Here is a 24696-nt window from a genome sequence, read left to right on the forward strand (position 1 = left end):
AGCTACACAAAAATTGTAGTTCTTTCTCAAGGTTGTAACCTGTCACGTGAAGGCAGTGAAGCTTCACGGCCAGTTTAAATAGGCATATTACAGTTAGTTGTATCTGTTAGAATGTGTTTTATGGAACGTCTTATGTCAGCCATGACTGTAAAGGAAGCATAATTTGCTCGCGAGCCTGGCTGATGCCTGGAGGCCCCTTTCTAGGATCTCTGTGGTCTTGGTTCTTCTCCTACCCAAAATAGAAACTGTAAATTCACCTGCATGCCTGGAAAACACCCCAGACCATGAGTATGGACTTTCACTGTGCCGGCTGAGTTAGCTGAATAGAAATGATGTTTATAGCAGATTCATTTTCAGAAACACCGTGAAGGCTCCTGTTTCCACTGGATACTGCCCAGCGTCAGCCCCTCCATTGAAGCTCCCTCGCGCTGGCTCTGTGAGCTGTCTGCTTTGCTCCTGCCCCTTCCTCCCTACTCCGCCAGCCCTCTTGTTCTTTGTTCTGTGATAAACAGATTGTCTTCCATCTTCTGCCTCCATGAAGGCCCCTTTAACCCCATTGCCTTTAAGGAAGCCCGGCTTTCCCCAAGCATTCTGCTTTGCCAGAAATAGCTACCTTAATGTTTGGGTGTAAATTCATCCTTGAGTCAAATCGGAGGTGGAGTTTGGGTCAGCATTCTAGTTTCCTATGCCTCATGCCTATCATAATTCTTTCACTCTTATGCAAAAACAGGTGATCCTTTAAGACAGTTGATTAGTTGTTCCATTTATTTATTTAGCAAATATTAATTGAGCTCTGACTTCATGCCCGGTGCTGTGCTGCAAGCTGGGGCATTGGGGACCCACCAACTTAGGAATCAGTCCCTGCCTTCATGGCATTTGTAGTCTGGAGACAGACATTAAACAGATTAACAGATGCTGCAGATGGAGATAATGGAGAGTCAGGAAAGGCTTTCCTGATTAAGTGATGTCTCCACTGCGTGAAATGGGGTGATGTAATTAACTAGGGGCAGTAAAGTGACAGGGTGTGGGGAGAACACTTCTGGCTAAAGAATAGCACGTGCTAAGACCCCGTGGTTAGTAAGCGCATTGTGCCAATGAACTGGAGGGGCAGTCAGAGCTAGCGCACGGACAACAAACCGGGCGTGGTAGGGAATGGGGCTGCGGTGTAGGTAGGAGCCAGACCACATGTATTTCATAGAGGAAGATTACGATTTGGATTATGTACTAAGGCCAACGAGAAGCCTCTTGTTGATTTTCTGCAGGGGGATGGAGTGATTGGAATTGTGTTCTGATAAAGCTCTCTCTGGCTTTAGCGTGGAAAGTGGATCTGTGGGGTCCGTGGGAGGGACGAGGCGGAAGTAAGACCAGCGAGCAGCGGGATTGCTGTGGTCTGTGCCGTGGCGGAGGCCATGGAGATGGGGCGTCCAGAAGGGTTTAGTGATCAGATGAGCAGTGTGGTATGTGGGGGCGGCGAGTCCCGAGAAATCATCCCGCGTGACTCCCTGGAAAAGAGCCCCATCTTGGATTGAAAAATAGCAGCTGAGAGGCTTTGCGTTTCAGGCGTGTCCCGCTAACCTAAGTGCAGGGGTTACGCGGGCTCCCCCCAGCGACCTCAGCTCGGAGCCCTCCTCCGAACGCACCCGACACCACGTCCCGGACCCGTATACAACTCACACCCTCTCGTTTCTTGAAGGAATATTTACTAAGAGCCAAGTCGCCCAGCCACAGGCTGAGAGAGACCCAGAACCGGCCCTGCCCGGTCCGGAGGCAGAGACGAGCACTAAACAAGCAAGTGTATTCCATCCGGACAAATCTGTTCCACGACCAACCGGAGCCACCAGAGCGCAAACGCCGGATGGGAGGATGAAGCGAGAGAGCGCCTTCTGCGCATGCCCGGGACTGGCGCGCCCGCCGGACTACGCCACCGCGCTGCGTATGCGCGTGACGTCACTAGCCGGCGCCCGCTGGAAGAGGCGCTGAGCGGTGCACGTGGGTGGCGGCGCGGCGGGCGGGCACATGGCGAGTTCCGCGGGGCTGGAGCTGTGCGGACATGCGCTGGTGGTGCGGGGCGGCAGCCTGTTTATGGCCACTTCCACTTCGAGCAGGTGAGGGGTCTGGGCATGGAGCAGGCGTCCAGGCCGCGGTTGTGCCCCCGCGCCGCCTTCGGGTGACCCCGCCCTGGGGTGACCCCGCGGAGCTCCGCGGCTGCCTGCAGCCCTTCTCTCAAGACCCGCCCAGGGCGCTCCTTGCCCCGATTCCTGGGCCCCGCGCCCTGGGTGGCCGGTCTGCAGCGCTCTCCGCGGGGTCAGCGCCGGACACTTCCGGTTTCTGCGGGGGCCGGGTCACCGGGGGAAACGCGGGCCTGGCTGGGCCAGTGCGGTGTCTAGGGGGTGCCGGTCAGACCCGGTCTGGTGTGTGAGGAGAAAGGAAGCCGTTGACCTCCCATGGAGAGAGGGGTTTACTCTCAGGAACGTGTTCGGCGCACTCCTTGTCGCCTCCTTCTTGCGGTGGTGCCTGTTCCCTCATCCCCGCCACATCCAAAATCTACCCGCCCGACTTGCCCTTCAAGGCCGGAGGGTCTTATCCCTAGTTTCCCGCTCCTTCCTTATCGTTCCCTGGATATTTAAAGTCAGTAGATGTTTGTTCATCGAGTAGTCTTGGCCCAGGAGCCTCGTGTGTATTAGCAGCAGTCAGTTTCTGCCCTCTGTTTTCTTTTCCTGGGTAGGGTTGATTCTCTCAAACTTGAAACAGACGGTATGTCTGTCAAATGTAAATGTGTTCTCTTGTGCTCTCTGTTCACCGTTTGGTTTCAGAAATACAATTCCGTGTTAAGTTTAGACTTCACAAATTTATTCATAAGCCTGTCGTTTGTCCCAGATTATTTTGCTTTAGAGCCTCCTGGTGTCTTAACACATGCCACAGTGAGACATGGGCAAATGAGACCTCATCTGCTTGCTTCAGTAGACCTTTTGAGGGAATCTGGTGGCTGGCTGGCAGTTTCTGACTTGGAGGACTACTCCTCTTTCTGCACTACAGTGTTCACATGAAAAGAGTTTGGCTGCAGTCTCTTATGCCTATAAATTTGTACCAAGATGTCTCTGCCAGGCACTGGGGTGGGGGGGCTTGGGGTCTAATAGGGAAGATGGGTGGTTTCTATATTGGTAAGTGCTTGGCAGCCATGGGAACTTTTTGGGGGGCAGATGAGACATTTTTCTAAACAAGAAATGGCAGTTTTAAACTTGAGTGCAAAAGACCCACTGAAAATTCAACATCAGAACATGCTTTCTTCTAACCTAACCATCTTGCACAGGTTTTCTGGTGCATGAAAAAACAGTATTATTACTTCCTGTTGAGTTTTTGTCCTCATTTATTTTACTTACCTGATGGACAGAACCATGCTAGTTATGTATGGCAAATATAAGTAAGTTAAGCAAATAAAGCTCCTTAGCTGTTCCTGAAATAACATATGGAGACAGTTTCTTGTGGATAAGCTCCTTAGTATGGAAATACTTTTTTGGTCCAGGCCAAAAAAAAAAATAAAAAGAAAAGAAATGACCATTTTTATTAACAAAGTGCTTCCCTTAAAATATTTTTGTTATTTTTCTTTAGTGATGATGACAGCCTCTTCATATATGATTGCAGTACTGCGGAAAAGGAGTCACAAGAATATAAAGGGTGAGATGACGGGGAAGCCTCTTCAGGGCTGGTTCGCAGTCCGAGGTTTGAGTCATGGGCCCATATGGTTTTAAGAAGAAAATCGCTGTCTTACTTGCGGGTTCTTCATTTCTGTCACTGCTGCTGTGTGGGTAGACCAGGTGCCACTCAGGAAGGAAACGTGGACTAACTAACGTTCAGATTAGGCATTAGGAATGTTAGCACTTTTAAAAATACTTTAAGTTCTTTTCTGCCAGTGATTAATTATTTTACTGGCACTTTGAAATGACACAGTGCAGTTTTTAATACATTGACAGCAGGTATGTATTATGTAATATACAATGTATTATGAAATTAACTGGAGCTAGGTGAAAGTTAAAAAAGGCAGAGTATGATCATTTTGTGTGGTGGTTTTCTTCAGAAGAATTGGTTTTGTGGCCCAGTTTATTACTTTTTTTTTTTTAATATGACTTAATTCCTGCCTCTAGTCTTGGACTAGTTCATGTCGTGAGGGAGTGGGTCATGTGATCTCTGAGGGTCTTTCCAGCACAGCTCTTGGGATTCTGGTGTCTGTGCTGAGAGATTTTCCCGTTTCATTAACTTTTCTCCTTAAAAGGTAGAGTGACCTTTAACTCCTCCATGACCCTTTAATACGTTTTATACTCTGGCTGCACAAACCTCTTACCCTTTCTACCTCTGCTCACGTTATAAACACACAGGGCTGGCCTGTGGGGTGCAGCCTTGCTTGCTCGGAGAAGTCCTGACCTGTCTCCTCTCTTTCTCAGGGCCGACGGACAGCCCGAGGATAAGGGGACTGACACGATTCTGGCGTCCACCTTCTCCAAGTCTGGCAGCTATTTTGCTTTAACCGATGACAGTAAGCGTCTGATTCTTTTCCGTACAAAACCATGGCAATGTCTGAGTGTCAGGTATGAAATGCTAACATTGCATAATTATGATGTCGAACGCACAGCTTACACTTGCATGCCAGTGACAGTAGTGACAGTAACGCTAGCATAAGCAGCTAACACGTAGCACCGGTTATGTGCCAGCCACTGTTTTGAGTGTTTGACTTGTGATGACTGATTTAATCCTCGGGCCGGCCTGTGAGCGTCTGGCTGTGTTCTGGAAGGTCCTAGAGCCACTGGGGTACCTTGAGGACATGCAGGCTGATTGTTTCTGCCTGGGCTGTGGATGCCTCATGATGTACAGAGCTCTGATTGCCCTCCAGGGGCATCGTAAATCCATACCTGACCCTCTAGGTTGGCAAGGGGACCTGGGCAGTGATCAGAGGCCCTGAGGGGTCAGGCCGGGGTCAGAGGAGACCCTGGGGGTCTTCCGGGACTGAAGGGCGTGTTGGAGGCACACCTGGAGCCGGTGGTGGAAAGGCCACTGCTGGCCAGCACTTGGGAAAGGGTGGAAACTGCCTGTGGTCCTGTCCTGGGGGTCTGCACGAGTTTCCTTGACCCTCTCTCGCGATGGACATTTCTCACTTGCGTTTCACTTATTTTGCTCTTTCAAAAAGTGCTTCAGTGAATTATCATGTACAGATAAAATTTTTCTCATTTATCTGAACAAGTTGCTAAAAATGAATTGCCAAGTCTAAAGACAGGTGCATCTGTAAATGAGGTAGATGATCACACATTGCCTTCCCAGGGGTCTTCCCTTCACCCCTAGAGCGTCGGAGTGCCTCCCTGACCCCTGCCCACGACAGCGCTGAGTAGCTCCCAGCCTTGGGCTCGGGCAGCCTGATGGAAGGGAAACGGCCTTGCGCGCTCTCCTGCTAACGCGTGAGGAGAGCAGCTTCTCAGCCTGAGCTCCTTGTGTCTCAGGAGCTGTCCTCTCTTACCGTTTGCTTTCCCACTGGAGTAGTGGCTCCTTTTTCATTTGATGATCTGCTGGGGAACGTGGGTTTCCCTATTTGTGTTAAGTGAGTCCGTCTACAGCGGCTGCGCTCTCGCCCGGCCGTCTGGTGGTGTGGCGTGTGGAGCGGGAAACTGGATGAGCCTCTTGGTGCTGGGAACAGGGATGTCCTCGCAGCCTGCCTGCACCCCTGGGTCCTAATTCCCAGGCCTCTGCTCCTGGAGAGGGCACGCCCTGGGCTCCTGGGGGCTCTGACTGTTTTAGAGGGCTCTGGCACACTCGGGGTCTGACAGGGGAGGAGGGAGAGGCCCCGACCCATGTGGGTCCATGAGTCATCGGGCTGGTCAGTAAGAGAGTTTAGGCGAGGTCCCTTTGAGCACAGGGCAGGGAGGGTGTCCAGATGCCTGGTCACGTATGCACCTGGGTCCTGGGTCCCTCCTTGCCGAGGTCTGTGGGTGTCGGACTGAGGGGAAGACTGTGTTGGGGGCTGTTTCCACCTGAGACCTGGTAACACTCGGGTCTGTGCACATCAGCAGTCTTGGAGCCGGGCCTTTTTCCCTTTTAATTGGTGTGTTTGCCTTGGCTTTTAAATTGACATCTGCAGGGTAACTGCATAGGAAAGGCTTGCATCAGGTGGTACAGACGACAGACGGTGTCATTGATGAAGAGGAACCAGGTCACAGGCTCAGGGCCTCTGTCATGGTGCTTGGCAGCTGCTGGGTGGCGGGGTGACGGGCCCGGGCAGTGGGAGGGGCACACTTCTCCCGTTGCCTCTTCCTTTACATTTTCCCTGAGCTCAGCGCCTCGCCTCTCCGATTAAGCCTTTGGAGAAGGAGAGCAAGGTGAGCCTGCGTCTCGGTGGGGCGAGCTATGCCAGGGGGGTGAGCTTGTGTCACGGGGCGATGACGTGCACTGGGCGCCCCCCCTGCTGGTCCAGGACGTCATCCTCCCGCCTGGCGGCCCTTTACTGCTGGGGCTCGGGCCCCTCAGCACACCACCACCCTTGGCACATCTGATGTCCAGCTCAGGTCAGGGCTTTCCTGGACTCGCAGCTCACCTGCATCTCACTGGCGGGGCCCCCAAGTGGCTGCAGGACCCGCTTTCACCTCAGAGGCCTCTCGGCCCTGGGGGGCCTGAGGAGCCCAGCCTGGGCCGTGAACCGAGTGACTCGGTGGAGGGAGGGAAAGTGCTGAGGCCCCAGACCGTGTGCGGGCTAGAGATCGGTGCCCCCAGGGCCCCTCCCGCTGGAGCAGTGCAGCCAGCCCACCTACTGTCCTGTCCCACGACCTGCCCCCATCTGACCTGACGCCCTGGGACCCTGACTCCCAAACCCGCTCCACATAGCTGAGCTGCATCCTGGAATCGTTGCCTGAATTTAGCCTGAGAAGTGGGAAGCACCCCTGCTGGCAGGGGGCAAGAGGGTGAGATTCAGAGTGCCACCGCGCCTCCTCGGTCCCCAGCCGATGGGAGGGGGCCGCCTGGGGCAGGTGCATGAGCTCATTGGGATCCACGCCCGTTTCTCCCGGAGGACGGTCCTAGGCTGGTGCCCCTGCCCTGCTTCCCCCCAGCCCTGAGCCATGCCCCGCGCAGCTGCTTGGTTACCAGGCAGTATGTGCGGACGTGTGGCTGCAGCGCAGCACAGGCCGTTTGTTTAAATTACAGCTCACCCCAAGAAATTCTGATTAAGTTGCCCTGGAGCCTAATTACCCCTTTTTGTCATTGTTTTCCTGGGTTTATCACGTTGCAGCCGCTACTGTTGCGGGGGCTGCACCAGCCGGAGAGCGGAGGCGGTTGAGCTGCAGCCGAGCCTGTGCCGGCGGGGAGTGGGGAGCACAGCCAGGCCTCCCGCCTGCTTCCCTGCCCTCCTGTCCCTCCTGAGAGCCCTGCGGGGGCCTGTGGGTCCTCGTGTTCGGGATGTCATTCCTTTATGTGTCAGTTTCCATTTCAAGCTAGCATCTGGAATTCCAGCTGCTGTGAGCTGGGTGCCGTCTGCACAGATGTGAATTTTTTATGGGGACGGTAGGTCCCCTCCCAGCCCTCGGGTGACCGGGAAAGCCAGGACTGGCTCTTCTGTGACGAGGCCCCGCGTGTAGATAAACATAAGGGTTTTGTGTTTTGTGAAGCAAAGGTCTCGGTTGTCTCTAGTGTAAAGTGAGAAATGGAGCTGCCTTGTTGTGGAGAGCACATTTCACAACTTGGGAGACATCCTAGTAGGAGTGGAAAGCAGTAACCAGGAGGGTACACGAAGCCCTGGCCCTGGAGAGTGGGCGGGCTGTGCGCCCCCTGATGCCACAAACCGGGCGTGAGCTGTCATCTTGGCCTCACGGCCAACATTGTTATTGGACTGGCTCACAGATGTGACAGGTCTTGCAGCTCCAGATTGAGAGTTTGAATTCGTGACTGTCCCTCCAGTCGTCCCCCGGAGGGTGGCCAGTGCAATCTCGCGGCCGCCCCGTGTTGTGTCCGCCCCGGCTCTTGGCATCGCAGCCTTCCCTGTGTTCAGGTGTCGCGTGTGAGCATCGTGTGGGGACCTGGGCCAGGCGCAGAAGCAGCCCTGGGTTGGCACGGAGGTCGGTGGGGTGGGAGGCTGCGGGGCGGGAGGGCCCCCTGGTGGCTGTGCTGTGGCTTTGCTGCTTGGAGCTCGTCTGGTGGCTGTGAAGCTGGACGCTGTCTTCCCTGGATGCCCAGAGGTCAGGGAACAGCCCCTGCCTTCTCTGAGGACGTTGTCACAGTCACAGCCGAGGTGGGAGGGCTTCACGCTGGGCATCTAAATACCCCCTACCTCGGGTCTGCCGTTCCCGTGTGTTTGAAAGAAAAAAGTATTAGGAAAATAAATTTTGTCTCAGGCATCGGCTCTGTTCCCTTTCTTGTAATTGCTCTTGTAATTGCTTTATGTTTTTGGCTCTATCTTTGGTAACTGCCGTGTGGCTGGGAGCCAAGGGACTGACGGCTTGCAGGTCAGCGGGCGGGCCTGGCGCTGACCCTTGTGAGCCGACCGCAGGCGTCTGGCCTTCCAGGACCGTGGTGAGGAGGTGCACGGCCCTGACGTTCACAGCCTCTGAGGAGAAGGTTTTGGTGGCGGACAAGTCCGGGGACGTCTATTCCTTCCCAGTGCTGGAGCAGCATGGCCCTGGCAGGCTTGAGCTCGGACACCTGTCAATGCTGCTGGATGTGGTATGTGGGTGGCCTGGCCCCCGTGCACTCGCGGTGAGGCCAGCCCGTATGGTGGGGACAGCCCCGGCAGACCTGTGGGCAGGAGGGCCCCCAGGACAGATTCCAGTGAAGCTGAGAGCAGGCTGAAAGGAGACGGTTGGGTTGGGGGCTGGCTGGGCGGTTCTAGACGTGAGGGCCGCCCAGGTCAGGGAGATGGTGTGGGCAGAGCTGGCACCCTAACCCCAGAGCCAGGAGCTGGCCCTGCCCAGAGGCCCCGAGAGGCCCAGTGAGGGCCGGGCTGCAGCCAGGGAGTGGCGGGGCTGTGGTGGGTACCTGCCCGAGCAAGGGTCATGAAGGACAGGTCACCAGGACTTGGTGACTGGTTGGACACAGGGACACGGGAAAGGGAGGAAAGGAAGGTGATCCTGGGGACGGGAGTGGGTGAGGGTGGGCAGGGGTTGTGCTGAGCAGACAGGTGCCCGGAAGCAACTGGCATGCAGATGGGGTGGGGGGCGGGGAGCTGGCTTCCTGACCTGTGGTCTGTCCCTTCTCACCCTTGTGCACAGGCCGTGAGCCCTGACGACCGCTATGTCCTCACTGCCGACCGGGATGAGAAGATCCGGGTCAGCTGGGCCACGGCCCCGCACAACATTGAGTCCTTCTGCCTCGGACACACTGAGTGAGTCTCCCTGCTGCACGCCGTCCCCTAGGGAGGCTCAGGTCTGAGAGGCGGGTGGACCCCTCAGCTCGGGTGGTTGGTGGCTAGCGGGAGGCGCCTCCTGGGAGGAGGGGACCGGCCAGTGCAGCCCTGCCTGCATTTGTTTGCTTTCTGTCAGCAGGTTCCCTGCAGAACCTCCCTCCCTGCTCAGAACCTGTTTCCCAGAGGTTGTCTCGCTGGCGCTGAGGGCTCGGTCCCCCACTCGTGGTCACTGCAGACGGGCTGGCCCTGCCACTGCTGGAGCCTGGGCCCCCTGCCCAACCCACCCTTCTCTGCTCAGTGACTGTCCCCGGAGGGCCTGCCCCTCCTGTCAGGGCCTGGCAATGGGCGGCGCTCAGTAGGGGGTGCGCTGAGGGCGAGGAACATGCTTCAGTAATTTAAAGGGTCTAAGAATCAAATCGTCGCTAAGGACCGAGGCGCTCGCTGGCTTTGTGACCCTGTCGCCTGGCAAGCGAGCGCTGGCTCAGGGATCGGATTCTGACGTTATGTGAGGGAGGCATTTCTGAAGAATACCGCCCTCTTCAGGCAAAAGAGTCATTACAGTTTGTACAAAGGAGAAGTGCTTAGCTTGTTAATTGGCTGAAATGTTTTAAGTGACGTCATTTGAGGCAGTGGAAGAATTGGGGGGATTTAGCTTAGTTCTGAGATTGCTCCTGTTCCCTTGATTTTGAACGGAATGTAAAAACTGACCTTTAAGAAGGTCAGTGCTGGCTCGGTTCATACTTCATGACAGTGTATTTTGGCTTTTATTCGGTTGTCTGGTAAATCAGCTTCCAGAGTCCCTATGACCCGCAAGCCCTCTGGCCCTCGCCCGGTGGCCATGTCCCTGAAGTGCGTGCGGGCGGCCCCTGAGTGGCCGGGGAGCAGCCGGGCCCGGGGTGACAGGGCGTGCTCCCCACGTGGTGACAGGCTGCTGCGGCTGCTCAGGGTTTCTGGGGGGTCCCCGCGGCACCGGCTCACCCCGTCTCTCACCCGTAGGTTCGTGAGCCGCATCCTGGTGGCGCCTGGCCACCCTGAGCTGCTCTTGTCCTCCTCCGGGGTAAGTGCCCCCCTGCGCGCGCCCCGGGTCCTCTACCCACCGGCTACCAGCCTGTCTTTGTTCTCAGCTGTGGTTCCGAAGTCACCATGTCCCTCTCCTGGTGGCCGTCCACTAGATGGTGCTTGTGGTCCTCAGTACTGGCTGGGGCTTGGTCCTCGCTTCCGGGTTGTGCGTGCGTGCGCGCCCGTGTGTGTGTGTGAGCGTGTGTGCGCACTGAGGCGGAACGGGTATGCCTGGAGTCTCTTCTGAGGGCTCGTTACATTTGTAACAGCACCGGGGTCTCAGTTCAGACAGCTAGTGGACACCCTTTGTGAATCCTGGAGGGACCGCGGGGCTGTGAGCACACGGAGGGCCCGAGGCACTTGGCCTTGGCGGATGTTCTGCGTAAGCACAGCCGCCGGGGCCTGAAGCTGGACCCGCTGGGTGACTAAGGCACGTTTCGCTAAGGAATAATCTTTGAAAGGCTCACTAAGCAGTCCTTTTGCTGAAGCGCAGGTGTTGAATTACTAATAGGGCCTGATTCTTCCCTTCTTTTCAGAGGCTCTGCCCCCTCCCTACACCCTGCCTTTTTGTGCAGTAGCTTTTTGTGCAGCTCAGGGGCCTGGGGTGGGCCAGGAGGGGGGCCCCCGTCCTCTCCTTCCAGGGTTGGGGGCACCACTTCCCGTTTCCTTCATCACGTGTGGTTTCTCACGGGTTTTGCTTTCCTGCTCTTCAAGGCAACATATGGTCCTGTGAAAGCCAGGAGAAGAAATAAACGTGCGCAGAGTTCCCAGAGATGGCCGGGTTTTGTGAATTTTGCTGTGCACCTCGTTTGTAATAAAAAAGAAAATACTCGGGCATGTGGAAAAGTGCACTGACCACCTTTGAACTCAGCACTTAACTGTGTCAGGTTCAATATTTTGCTTCTGCTCCTTTTTATAGGAACAGTGGGGCTGGCGCTGGGTCCCGGGGCCACAGGCCGCCTGGGCGTGCATGGTGTGGTTTGCCCTGCGTGCTGGGAAGTGCGGTGTGCAAGTTTGTTAAGAGCGTGTGGTTGGTTTGCAAAGTCAGGTACTGCTCCACGGCTTAGGACGGAACCCCCCCACTCCAGGCAGGCCCTGGAGCTCTCAGCTGTGCAGCCTGAGTGTCCAAACGACAGGGGTGACCAAGGGACTGGAGCTCCCGTCCTCTGCGTGGGAGGCGGTGCGTTCCTGCCTCTGCCCGCCCTGCTTTGCTGGCAGTCTCCTGGTCTCCTGAAGGCACCCTGCCCCGCTCCCTGCCTGGTCTGGGGGGCACGTCGCCTGGCAGCTTCCTGGCGGCGCGGGCAGCATGCGTGTTGGGAGGCTGGCTTTCTGGACGTGCCCTTTCTCTGCTCCCAGCGCTTGGTTGCAGGTGGGGGCGTGGTTCTTGCTCAGACGTCTCCCCAGAGCTCTTCACGGAGCTGCTGCAGAGTTTTCTGTTCAGTTGGCTTGGTTTTCTCCCCACTTTTTCTTTTGAGATGTTTGAGGCCGTTCTGAGTCTGCGTCCTTTGTGTGGGATCTGGTCTCCCTTCTCTCAGACCCTTTCGAGGGGGACCCTCTCACCCACTGCTCTGAAGGGTGATGGAGACGGGGTGGGGCTGGCGGGGCCTGATGTGAGTCCCCTGCGTGGCCAGCGGCTCTGCTCTGAGTCTTCAGGTCCATAGTCCTGGGCGTTTCCTCGTGTTCCTGCCCTCCGGTGCGCGCTTCGGGTGGTGGAGTCGGGCCCCGGGCTGCTTCCTTGTGGGGACCCACAGTCCATCTGGGTCAACCCTTCTTTCTTCCGTGGGGGTCGGCTCCCCCTTCTTCACTTTTTTTAGGGGGGCTGTGGCTCTGCGAGTATCTGGTGTCCCTGAGGCCAGGGCCTCATGTTCCCCGTATCTCAGGATGTGTTGACGTTTCCTGTGGTTGTCTCAGTCCTGGAGGGCCCGCTCACTAACACCCCTTGCCCCCTAGAGGGCTTTGGGGTCAGTGGGAACACCTGCAGACACGTGTTTGTCTCCATGTCTGCTCTATTCATGGCAAGATATGTATACTTGCATCCCAGTACCCAGAGATTCTTGTTGCCAGCTGTTCGGTGGACATTAATTTTCTTTCTTTTTTTTTTTTAATTGTTAAAAAGTTATTTTATTTGTTTTTAATGGAGGGAGTGGGGATTGAACCCAGGACCTCATGCATGCTAAGCACACGCTTCACCTGAGCTCTACCCTTCCCGCACTTTTCCTTGTGTTGTTTTGGTCACTTAAAAGTGTTCACGAGGCAGGCAGAAGTTCTGTCTCGTTCGACTCAGTGTTCGCCCCGCAGGCGCACGTGGCCTGTGCGTGCCTGTTGTAGTAACGGGGCCACGCTCCGCGGGAGGGGTCTTCCCGTGCTGGATGCTGGTGTGGGCTCAGCTCCTTCACTCCCTGTCTGGTTGTTGTCCGTAGATGCACAGTTCTGTTTCCCTCCATCCTAATGAGTGTTGTCACAAGTGTTTCTTTGGGTTGGCTTATCAGGTGTCAGTATCACACGTACAACGTTGTATTCTGCCTTCTGCACGCTACCACGTGCTCATCGCCAAAAGTTTAGTCTCCGCGTGTCACCGTGCAGTTGACCCTCTGCCCATTGTGCCCCCCACCCCTTCCCCTCTGGTAACACCGCTCTGTTCTCTGTATCTACATGTTTTTGTTCGGTTTGTTTATTTTTATATTCCATGTGAGTGGAATCATGGTGTTTGTCTTGTTCCATCTGACTGACTTCACTTGTTATAATGCCCTCCAGGTCCATCCATGTTGTTGCAAATGGCAAGATTCCATCTTTTCTATGGCTGAGTAATGTTCCAGTGTGTGTGCACACGCCACATTCATCTGTTGATGGACACCTGGGTGGTTCCCATTTCCTGGCTGTTGTGAATAATGCAGCAGTGAACAGAGTGGTGCAGGTAGCTTTTTAAGTTAGTGTTTTTCTTCCCAGGAATGGAATTGCTGGATCATATGTGTGGTAGTTCTGGTTTTAATTTTTTGAGGAACCTCCATGTTGTTTTCAGGAGTGGTTGCAGCAATTTGCATTCCCAGCCGCAGTGCACAGGGCTCCCTTTTCTCCACATCCTTGCCAACCTTGCTGTTTGTGGTCTTTTTGATAGTAGCCCTTCTCACAGCTATTGTGGTTTTATTTTTAATCTTATTTTTTATTGAAGTATAGTCGATTTACAGTGTTAGTTTCAGGTGTACAGCACAGTGATTCACTTATGTATATACATACATTTTTTTTCCAGATTCTTTTCCATTACAGTTTATTATAAGATATTTATGTACGTATGTATGTATTTTTTTTATTGAAGTACAGTCAGTTTACAGTGTGTCCATTTCTGGTGCACAGCACAATCCTTCAATCATAGAGGAACATCCACGTATTTGTTTCTGTATTCTTTTTAACTATAAGTTCCTACAAGATGCTGAGCGTAGTTCCCCATGCTGTACAGTGGACGCTTGTCGCTCATCTGTTTCACATGCAAGCCGTGTGTGTCTGCAGACCCTGCATGAGCTGTGGTGGTTCTGATTTGCTCTTCCCTGATTAGTGCTGTTGAACATCTCTGCACGTGTCTGCTGGCCCTCCGTACGTCTTCTTTAGAAAAATGTCTATTCATATCCTCTGCCCGGGTTTTTTTGTTGTTGAGTTGTATTCTTTGGTTATTTCTTTTGCTGTGCAGAAGCTTTTTAGTTTAAACATATTCAGAAAGATGTTGCTAAGACCAGTGTCAAGAAATGTACTGCCTGTACGTTCTCTTCTTCTAGGAGTCTTATGGTTTCAGGTCTTACATTCAGGTTTTTAATATGTTTCAGGTTCTTTTTTGTGTTTGGTGTAAGATAGGGGTCCAGTTTTATCCTTTTGCATGTGGCTGTCCAGTTTCCTCCACACTGTTTATTGAAGAGACTGTCCTTTCTCTGTGGAATGTTCTTTGCTCCTGTGTTGTAAGTTAATTGTTCACATATGCATAGGTTTATTTCTGGGCTCTCAGTTCTGTTCCATTGATCTGTGTGTCTGTTTTTCTGCCAATACGATGCTGTTTTGATTTCTGTGGCTTCGTAGTGTAGTTTGAAATCAGGGGTGTGATGCCTCCAGCTTTGTTTTTCTTTCTCAAAATCGCTTTGACTATTTGGGGCCTTGTGGTTTTATGCAAATTTTCGGGCTTGTTCTATTTTTGTGAGAAGTGTCATTGGGATTTTGATAGAGACTGGATTGCCTGTCAGTTGCTTTAGGTAATAATGGACATTTTAACAACGTTAATTCTTTCAGTCCATGAACATGAATTATCTTTCCGTTTGTTTGTATCTTCGGTTTCTTTCAACAGCGCCTCACGCTTTCCAGTGTGCGGGTCTTTCGCTTCCTTGGTTAAATTTACTCCTAGGTATTTTATTCTTTTTGATGCGGTTGTAAATGGGGTTGTTTTCTTAATTGCTCTTTTAGTTTGTTGTTAATGTATAGGAATACAACAGAATTTTGCACATTTTGTACCCTGCAACTTTACTCATTTATTATAATCTCGTTTTTTTGGTGGAGTCTTCAGGGTTTCCTTGTATAAAATCACATCATCTGCAAACAGGGGCAGCTTTACCTCTTCCTTCCCGGTTTGGATTCCTGTTCTTTTCCTTGTCTGGTTGCTGTGGCCGGGACTCCCAACGCTGTGTTGGATAGAAGTGGCGAGAGTGAGCATCCTCGTCTTGTTCCTGATAAATCCCCCCTTTTTGCATCTGTAATTTTGGAGCCCACATGAGGCTGTTCGGGTTGACGCTCTCACGGGTAACAAGTGGACGTCCCCATCACCCGCTCTTAAACCGTGCAGTGGACAGTTGTCACACACTCATTAGTCCCACATGTTTTTCCCTGTGTGGATGCGTTCTCGTTGATGGGCACATGCGTGTGTACACATGTGTGTATGTGCTTCCAGCCCGAGCACCACAGACGTGGCCTCTGACCTGCACGTGACGGGGTGTCTTGTGTCCTGTCCCGTTTGCTGTGCGGGGCCTTTCCTCCTGATGTGCATGACTGCACAGTCGTCAGTAAGAGCAGAGAGCCTTCAGCTGGGAAGGGCGCACTGGTCGTCGCCGAGTTAACCCTCCTGAGCTGGTGGGGCCTGGGTGCTTTGGGGCGCCTTGCTAACCGTCCTTGGTGTGTGCAGGACCGCACCCTGAGGCTCTGGGAGTACCGGAGCGGCCGCCAGTTGCACTGCTGTCACCTGACCAGCCTGCAGGAGCCAGCGGAGCCCTGGGGCGACAAGGTAACCTTACGTTTGTCTGGGGTTTACCAGGGGCTGGTGGGGACCTCTCCAGTCACTGGGGTCCTGTGGGAAAATCCTTTTACATTGGAAACGGCTCTTTGATGTCAACACAGACCTCTTCCAGCTCAGGAGAAATCACGTGTTTCGGATTTTGAAGGTACCTAGTCACGTGAGTGGAAAGTAATTTATATCTCGCTGTGTTGCTGTTCAAACCACTGATTTACAGAAAAGTCTCTAGTCCTGCTGGGAAATGGAAGAAATAGTGGTGCCTGGGTAGGGAGCTGAGATCACCAAGTGTTCTCTCCCTCTGCCTGTTGGGGGTCAGTCTCATGTCCCAGAATGACACGCTGGCCAGTCTGTCCCCAGGTCAGGGTACCTGGGCCTTTGTGAGGGAGATTTTTCAGGGGAGCAGGATTCTCCGCCCTGATGCTCCCACATGGGTGCCCTGTGCAGCTCTGGTCCAGGTGGTCCATGAGGGCATCCCTGCCAGCTTCCCAGAGGCTCACCTGGCCTGGTGGGGAGGGAGGGTCTGCAGAGCTGGCCGAGGGCTGGTGTCTCAGTGGCGGGGTGGCAGCCCACTGGACGTAGCTTCCCCGTGCATCTGATGAGTCCTAGGTGTGAGTTGAAGGGCTCTCCAGCCTCGTCCTTGGCTCGGCTTCTTGGTTCTCTTGTGCACCCTGAGAGCGCGGCCCCCAGCCCAGTGGCTGCAGGGGCCTCCAGGTCAGTGGACTCCAGCTACTCTGGCCGCCCCTGCGGGTGCCTCCCCCTTGGGTTTCTGCAGCCCTGGGGCCCCCTTTGGAGCTGTGGCGAAGAGGTGTGGTTGTTCCACTGCCTTCCTCACATCTGCGCCCTCCTGCACCACCTGCCTACCCCGGAACAAGCAGGTTCCTGGCCCTGCGTCTGGCCCCGCGCCTGCACGAGCCTGGGGGCTTCTCGGGACCTCGCACTTCCCGTCTGGGAGCCCCCAAGAGGTGTGCGTGGCCCCCTCCCGTTGTTTCTTCTCTGTACTCCTGGCTCTGACCCTGGGATGCGTCAGCATGCACACAGCTGCCCATGGTTGACAACTCCTCTCTCTTCCCTGTGTTCTCCGCCCTCCTCACTTTCTCACCGGTTCTCTTGGCCTTGGAGACATGCTACGGACCTGCTCTGTTGTCTGTCCCATGTGTCACCTGTGAGCTGGGCCTGCACTGGTTTCCAGAGAGTTCTGCACTGTCTCTGCCCGTCGAGGACCACACCTGAGGGCTGTCAGTGTTGTTCTCTGTTTGAGCAGAGCAGCCCGGCGTCGGGTCCCTGATGGGACATCACTGAAGCCACTGCCTTTCCTTTCAGAGGTTTGCCGTGTCCAGGATCACGTACTGGCGCCAGGAGGACTGCGTGGCGCTTCTGTGCGACAGGTGGGCTCACGCGGAATTGCTCCTGGCTCCCTCAGACCCGCGAGGGAGGGGTAGATGGGCTGTGCCGTTGGCCCCGTGGCCTGCGTCTCCTGAATCGGGGGGTTTGGACCTCCCTGCAGTGAGTGTCACTTGATGAGCGCTGCTGTTGCCGGGCGGTGGGTGGGGGCTGGGGTGGGCGGCCCTTTCTTTATGCTGGCTTCTTACTTGGTATTTGAATCCACTAGCATCAAGGTCCTCTGTGCAGATAGAGCCCCAGCTGAGGCTCAGTGGTGGCAGGATCCGGCTCCGTCAGTCCCAGCCGGGAATGGTAGATTCCACCCGAGGGCTGGCGGTGCTGATGAGGCGGGTTTAGGATGCACCTGCCATTCAGCTGTTTCCTCCTGAGCATAGTCTGTGTGTCAGGAAAGGTATTTGGTGCCCCCTGTGGTTCTCACTTATCCTTACCACAAGCCCTCGCTCGTACTGGGAACGAGGGTGCAGGGCCAGAGGGTAGAAACGGCGGCAGGAAGTGGCTGGGTGCCGCGCCTGGTGTCCCAATGGTGGCGCTGCCCGTGGAACGGCCGTCTTCTCCGCACGTTTCCTTTTGTCTCTGCTGCCCGAGAACTTAGACTTACATCAGGGTTCCCGCGGCTCGGCGGCTGGCTCAGGGTGTCACGGGGTGGCGGCCGGGGTATGCCGCGGGGCTGGCCCGGGGCTGAGTGGGCCCTGCGGGAGCTGTGGCAACTGTGCCTGCTCTCCCCGCAGCCTCCCCGTGGTCTACCTGTTCCAGCTCGATGCCCCCCGGCAGCAGCTGGTGTACAGACAGCAGCTGCCTTTCCAGCACCGAGTGTGGGACGTGGCGTTCGAGGAGGGCCAGGGGCTGTGGGTCCTGCAGGACTGCCGCGAGGAGCCCCTCGTGCTCTGCAGGCCTGTGGGCGGCCAGTGGCAGGTGAGACGTGCTGGGCCCCTGCTGTCCCCTAAGCCGGGGGTGGGGTGACAGCTGTGGCCCCTTCCAGCCTGGTCACGTTGGTGCCGGAGGCTGTGACCTGTTGGGGCAGTGGCCATAGGGCTTGTGCCGTGGGTGCAGGCAGCTGGGGCGCCGGGCCAGGTTCTCAGTGTCTTGATGCCTGCAGTGGGGAATTGCCATCATGAGCCTATTTCCCCTGTGACTCCTGGTCACACGTCTTTTAAGGACAGATGCCCACGGTCGGTGAGCCTTGGGTGTGTGTCCTTAACATCTGCAGGCTTAGCACGGCCTCAACCTGGGGCTGCGGTCCTGCTGGACACCGAGGGGGCCACCCTCGCAGGTGGCCTGGATGAGCAGGCCCGGGTGTGTCTCAGGGTGCTGTGGAGGGGCAGGTGGAGCTCACGGAGCCCTTTGCAGACTGGCGCGTCCCGACGAGTCTTCGGCGGCAGAGCACCCTGCAGCTGCCCGACCGCTCATTCAGGCACTTTGATCTGAAAAGGAGCCGTGAGCAGGCGCCACCGCCGGGGCTGCTCATGGTTTGGGCTCCCTGCACGGTCACCCGCGATGAGCACTGGTGCCCTGCGTTTCCTCACGATGGGGTGGGGTTACTGCCAGGTTTCCTGGGCCAGAGTGAACGTGCCTGTGCGGCTGGTCTTCATGCAGAGCTTTCTGGGGCGTCTCCAGGTGCAGAGGGCAGGCTCCCCCCGGCAGAGCTGCCCGTTCTTGGCCGCAGCACTGGGGGGCCGGCCCTCCCTCTTCTGACGAAGGTTTCCTTCCATCTCCTCAGGCTGTTCCTGAAAGTGCCGTGGTGAGGAGAGTCTCCGCTCACCTCCGTGGGAACTGGGCTGCGCTGGAAGGTGAGGGTGCCTGCCTGCCTTCAGGGTGGCGTCCAGACGCGGGCGCGGCTGTGGAACACGGTGCCCGGCGGGCAGGAAGCCATCTCTGCGAGGGGGGTCATGGGCGGGTGGGGCACCGAGGTGGAGACCCAGCACAGACACTGGGTGTGAGTCCTCATCAGGGCGACTGCGCTGCCTGGGGACGGGGTCAGAGCCACGCGCCGCAGTCAGCTGCAAGGCCCGGGGGAGCCACGCTGTTGGCCCCATTAGAGGACAGTAAATGCTGAGACCCCCGCCTTTGTGGGTAGAAGGCAGACTCTTAGACACGCGGCTTCTCTTGGGCCCAGGCTTGAAGCAAGTGTCTGGGGGACTATGTTAGGTCAGCATCGGAGTTCAGGTGCCTTCACGCAAAGAAATTGCTCAGGAGACGTCGTGCGAAGACAGACGGGCCTCCAGTGGGACGTCGTTCCCTGGAGCTCTTGGGGAGACAAACGTAGTTTCTGTCTATGCAGGGGCGGTGTGCATGGCCCCTCGTGGGACTCGTGGGCTCTGTGCCCCACAGGTAGTGCCCACCCTCTGTCCTCCTGGGATCAGGGGGCTGCAGTGGTAGCAGGAGTGTCTGGACCTCCCCAGGGTGGGAGCGACATGCAGGGCCGGCCCTGGCTGGCCTCGATGTCCTAAGAGCTTCTGCAGATCAGTGAGCCTGTTGCCACGGATGTGGAGGAGGCGTGATCGGGTGGTGCCCCGGGGTGGGGTGCCCCATGGGGAAGAGAAGCTGACCTTGAAAACCACGAAGGGCAGAAGAGTTGGAGGGAGCCAGGAGGGCGCGGCGGTATGGGGGGGCAGGGTGGAGAGTGCACAGTGCTGGGGGGGCCCGGGAGCTCCTGCCTGGGCGCGGTGGGCTCCGTGGGGCTGGTCTGGGCCTGTCCGGCTCCTCAAGCCTCAGCACCAACCAAGCCTCTTGCTGCATAGCATGTGCTTCCCGGTTCAGACAACGCACGCTGTTCACCTCACTGTTTCTCCGGCTCCCGCTCACGTCCACCTGTGGCGGCGCTGCATCCAGGCCACTCGGGGGTTTCAGGATTCAGGTCCCTGCAGGCTGGAGGGCACCCCCAGCACGAGGGAACATGGGCACCAGGATGCAGGCACAGGCTGTGAACCTGGTCTCCCATTGACCCTCCGGCCTTCGCGAGTCCTGGATCCAGCCAGATGTGGTGACGGGGAGGTGGCCGTGTTGGAGAAGGCACCACAGGCCTGCTGGGAACTGGGTGGTCACCAAGTCCACTCCCTGTTGCAGGAGGGTCCCCCGCCCCGAGCCCCCTATCCTTCCTGACACCCGCTCCTGCCTCTCCCGCGCAGGCTGTGCTGGCGGGGACAGTGGCCTCAGCGGCCTCTACAAGGCCACCTGTGACAACGTGACCTCGTACCTGAAGAGGAAGGAGGAGCGGCTGCAGCAGCAGCTGGAGAGGAAGCGACGCAGGACCTGCCCCCCAGGCCCAGCGGGCCGGCCGCGGAGGTGAAGGCCGGGCGGCACCCGAGACAGCCCGCAGCCGCGGAGGGCCCGGGGGCAGGGCAGTCCCGCCCTCAGCCCGTGCCTGGGGGCCGTCACCTGGGCTCTAGAACTACTGAGCAGAGGCTCTTCTGCCTGAGTCCAGAGCCCCTCTGGCTGAAGGAAGTCGTGCCGTGTGTCAGCTGAACTGGAGATGCTCCCTGTGAGCCGGAAGTGCCTCGGACGGAGCCCCTTCCCTTCGCGCTGGAGGGATGTCACCCCCAGTCGTGGCCCCCGTCCCTCCCGCTCGTCCCGCAGCACCTCCCGTGCCGGCCGCGCCCGCTTCACAGCAGCGCGGGGGAGCATGTGCTCCTGTCTCCTTGTCTGCTGGGTGGTCCTCCACGCCGCCCAGCAGGCAGCCCCTCGCCTCGGGCCTCCATGTTGAGACCTCAGAGGAATTAAATAGCTCAGGTGCCCCCTAGGGACGTCGTGGAAACGGTGGGCTTGTCTGCGGACGTGTGAGGACGGGGGAGCCCTGGCTGGACGCGTGCTCCACGGGGAGAGGATGGGTGGTGTGTGTGTTCGTGATGTTGATTTAAACTTGTTTGTGTGTTGGAGAGCGGCCGTGTCAGCTGAAGTCTAATCACCGATCATAAAGATGAGCTTTTCTGCAGCTTCTGGTAGTTTAGCAGCGACACGTGGAACTAATTCCGAAATACATCGAGCGAAATAGTGATGAGTGTACTGTGTGTGACTGAAACATTCGCTTTTTGATTTGAAGATACTGTTTTGGTGTGGGCTTTCCCAGGGCACTTGGAAACAAATCGTTTTGTGTATCAAAAGCTGGGTGCTTCATATTTTTCCTAAGTGCCTTGTTTTACTTTAAACACTGATCTGAAAACAGAGCTGTTCGTGAGCTGCTGAGGGCTGCTTCCCACACGGGGCATCCGGGCCCCCCCAGACTGGGGGCCGATTGGACAGAGAAGTCCAGGAACGGGGGGGTGGGCCTGGGACAGAATGGGGTGCCCAGGAGCCACGTGGGGGCGACCTGGCCACGGTCCGCATAGAGGAGCCTGACCTCGTCAGCGTTGCACCTGGCGCAGGGCGTGCTTTCAGTAAGGATCTGCTTTGAATTCTTGGTTTTAGGAGAAAATTGGGTTTGTTCTTGATGGTGACTTGGTCTAAGATTGAGGTCGGCAAACTGGCCTGCTGGCCAGATCCTGCCTGTGGCCTGATTTTCTGTGCTTTGAGCTGAGCATGGTTTTTACGTGTTTAAATGGTTAGAAAATATCAAAAAAAAAAAAGTATTTCCAGATATGTGAAAATCATATGCAATTTAAGTTCCAGTGTCCATAAATAAATTTTTACTGGGACACGGCCACGCCTGCTCGACTGGGGGGTCAGTGTCGGTGTCGGGCTGTAGCGGCCGAGTGGGGTGGTTGCCAGGGAGACCGGATGGCCTGCACAGTCCCGCCCTTTACAGAAAAGTGTGTCAATCCCAATTTAAGGGCTTTTAAAAATCCGTGTGGTGGTTCAGACGAACTGGTTAGCTTATCTCTTCTTGGACCTTCTTCCTCACCTCGTTCACTGTGTTCCCTGGGGGCAGGGGGAGCGGGGCTCTCTGACACCCTGCGCCCATGGTCATCCCCGCCCTGCGGGGGTTGGGAGGGCAGCAGAGGGGCGCTGAGGGGTGTGGGAGGCGGTCGCCTCTGCTCCTGGGGGCTTAGTCGTCCCGGAGCCCAGCAGCGCCTTCCCGCAGGGCTGCCGCCTCTGGGGGGGTGAGGGGGGGTGCCTCTGGCTCCAGCCCCAGGGGCAGAAATGGCTTTTTCTTGGTCCCCAAACCCTGTCCACGCCTCTGGGATCAGTCCTTCCATCAACGGGCCTTGACAGATCTCAGCTGAGTGAGCGCCTTGTTCTGGCTGCAGCGTCTGGGGGCTGCTCCGTCCGAGGGATTCGGGGTACTCCCAGACCTGAGATTCCTCTGTTCTTTAAAGTCGTCCATATCTTAGTGGACCACCCCCTGTTGCTATTTAGTAATTTTTCCTATTCAGTTTTCCCCCTTAAGTTATCCGTGTGGTTTCTCTCCCTTGACAGATGCACCTTTCCCCCGCTGCACGTAACGCTTCTCTCTTCCTGGAGTTTAAGGCTTCCCTGCCCGTCACTGGTTGTCCGTCGTTTGATCATGATATGCTTTGGGAGGGGTGTGTGTGTCCTTTTAGGGTTTCTTGGCGTTTCTTAGATCTGTGCATTTAGTTTTTTTTTTTTTTAATTGAATTTGGAAGTTTCCAGCTGTTACTTCTTCGGGTTTCTCCCTGGCACCTTCTGTCCTTGCCTCCGCAGTCCCGGTGCTTGTGTGTCGGGCCGCTGGACGGGCCCGCGGCCAGCAGCCCCCACCCCGGGCTCCTTCGTGCTCGGGCTTCGTTTTGGGTGGGTTCTTCCCGCTGCTTCACGCCCCCTGATGCCCGGTGCTGTCTGCGCCGCTGTTAACCCAAGGCTGAGTATTTTCCGTGATCAGATACTGTGTTTCTCGTCTCTGTGAAATTCATTTTGTCCTTTTAAACAAATGTCTTCTGTTCCTCTTCTCATCATACTTGTTAAAAAAAATTCTTGAGCATCTGGTGCGTCCTTAGAATGATTGTTTTCCTTTGTGTTAATTCCGTCTTCTCCATCATTCCTGCTGCTTCTGTTGACTGATCTTCTGCTTACGGCCACGTCTTCCCGCTACTGAGTATGTCTAGGTGCTAGGTGCCCAGCATTGTGACGTTTTCACGGTTGAGCGCTGAGTTTCACGATGTTCCTTGAAAGAATGTCGCTCTGTCCCTGGCAGCAGTTTAGCTGCTGTGGGTCAAGTCCACCTTTCGAGGTCGGGCTTTGAGCTCATTGGGGCGGCTCTGGACTGGCCCTGGGAGGGATGGCGCGCTCCCACTTCCGAGGTTGGCCCCCCCAGGGCCCACGCTGAGCATGCTGTGTATTCGTGACGTCTCCCCGCATGGGCTGGCCTGGGGGACCCAGCTCATCCCCGGGGGTCTGGGAATGGTTCTTTCCTCAAAAGTCACTCATGTGATGTGCATGGGGTTCCACCCACACCTGCAGGTTGGTGTTTGATCCAAGACCCAAGAGGACCCCTGGCAGATCCCGTGAGCTGTGCAGCTCCCTCTTTACAGGTCCTCTGTCCCAGATTCGAGCTGCCTTGCCTCTGAATTCCAGTTTCCGTCTCCACTGCGTTGGGGCCTCCCTCCCTGCGCCTTCAGAGAATTGCTTCCAGGCACAGGTCCTCAGACCCATGCTGCCTGGCGTCTGGTTGGCCCTGGGGGCGGGTATCCAGACCCCCAGGCTCTCCGTGGCCTGCAGCTGAGTCCCGTTGTCTTGTGACAAGGGAGGCACAGTGGCCTCTCGTCTAAGCTGCCTGTGAGGGTCCTGGCGTGGTGGCTTGGCAGTGCTTCCTGGGGGGCGGGACTGACTCGAAGCTGAGCGCTCTGGTCTCCCCTGCCGTGTGGGTTGAGCATCTTTCCGGTTTGGCTGTTGGCTTTCTAGAGGCTTTGTCGTGTGACCTTTCTGGCAATCAGATGTATTCGTTGCTTTGTTTCTGATACCAGGGGTATTGTCCTGGCCTTGGAAGGGTTTTCTCCACCCTGCACCCCTTTGGAATGGCTTGTTCTGGAAGAGGTGACAGCATCGGGGCGGCCCCCTGATGCGGGGCGGGGCGGGGCGGGGCGGGAGGCTGGCGGGAGGCACTCGTGTGGGGAGACTGCGATCCCCGCGTCAGAAGCAGTTTAGTTTTGTCCCCCAAGCCTGGCTTTTCACCAGGACGTGGGAGCAGCATGGCGTTCACTCTAAGATTCATAGTGAGATCTGCCAGTTTTTGAAGCAGAAAATCACAAGCCTGACACTGGATATGTTGTGTTTTGCTGATTCCAATTCCATGACAGAAATGAAGGAGCTAAAACAATAAAACTGCATTCGTGGCCCCTCTGGATGTTTTGTTTTGGTTTTTCTGGCTTGACGGGAGCGGGCAGGTGTCGGGAGGGAGAAGAGCCCGTCAGGGGCCCGGCGAGTCCAGAGAGTCAGGAACGCGGCCCCCACGTGCCCCCAAGGATGCTCTGCGCAGCGGGGGTGATGACAGGAGGGGGAGACCCTGGAAGCCTGCGGCTCCGGGCCGAGCATCTCTTAGCTTCGTATTCTTTGAGGTTCGCGGCTCAGACCATTAGCCAGAGAAATCAAAAGGACGCGAGATGCCTATCATAGTGACCCAGCTAGGGGCGTCTGCCCCTTTCACAGAAGATTCTGACGACTGAATATTCCAGTGACACGGTCCTAGGAGCGTGCCATGAGCGTGCTGCCTCGTACTCTT

General features: G+C 56.2%; 1 protein-coding gene across 2 annotated transcripts; it reads left to right on the top strand.

The window, feature by feature from the left end:
* Positions 1–1237: 1237 nt before the first annotated feature.
* On the top strand, positions 1238–24321 carry WDR4 (WDR4 tRNA N7-guanosine methyltransferase non-catalytic subunit). 2 transcript variants are annotated; one of them, XM_074347915.1, is made up of 11 exons: positions 1238–2105; positions 3610–3675; positions 4440–4583; positions 8535–8691; positions 9237–9349; positions 10367–10427; positions 15582–15680; positions 17010–17074; positions 17819–18002; positions 18808–18877; positions 20216–24321. In XM_074347915.1, exons 1-11 carry the CDS (start codon positions 2017–2019, stop codon positions 20374–20376), a joined length of 1209 nt encoding a protein of 402 aa, XP_074204016.1. In that variant the 5' UTR covers positions 1238–2016; the 3' UTR covers positions 20377–24321. The 2 variants fall into 2 exon arrangements, with proteins under 2 accessions (XP_074204016.1, XP_074204042.1); XM_074347941.1 differs by lacking the exon at positions 1238–2105 and having other exon boundaries at positions 3629–3675; positions 4440–4531.
* The last annotated feature ends 375 nt before the right edge of the window (positions 24322–24696 follow it).

Source organism: Camelus bactrianus, chromosome 1 (genome assembly GCF_048773025.1).
Source record: "Camelus bactrianus isolate YW-2024 breed Bactrian camel chromosome 1, ASM4877302v1, whole genome shotgun sequence".
In the NCBI taxonomy this organism is placed as follows: Eukaryota; Metazoa; Chordata; class Mammalia; order Artiodactyla; family Camelidae; genus Camelus; species Camelus bactrianus.

Coding starts and splice junctions, on each gene's coding strand:
- WDR4 (XM_074347915.1), top strand. CDS start 2,017: ATGGCGAGTTCCGCGGGGCTGGAGCTGTGCGGACATGCGCTGGTGGTG. Junction 3,676..4,439: donor GAGTCACAAGAATATAAAGG/GTGAGATGACGG, acceptor TCTCTTTCTCAG/GGCCGACGGACAGCCCGAGG. Junction 9,350..10,366: donor TTCTGCCTCGGACACACTGA/GTGAGTCTCCCT, acceptor TCTCACCCGTAG/GTTCGTGAGCCGCATCCTGG.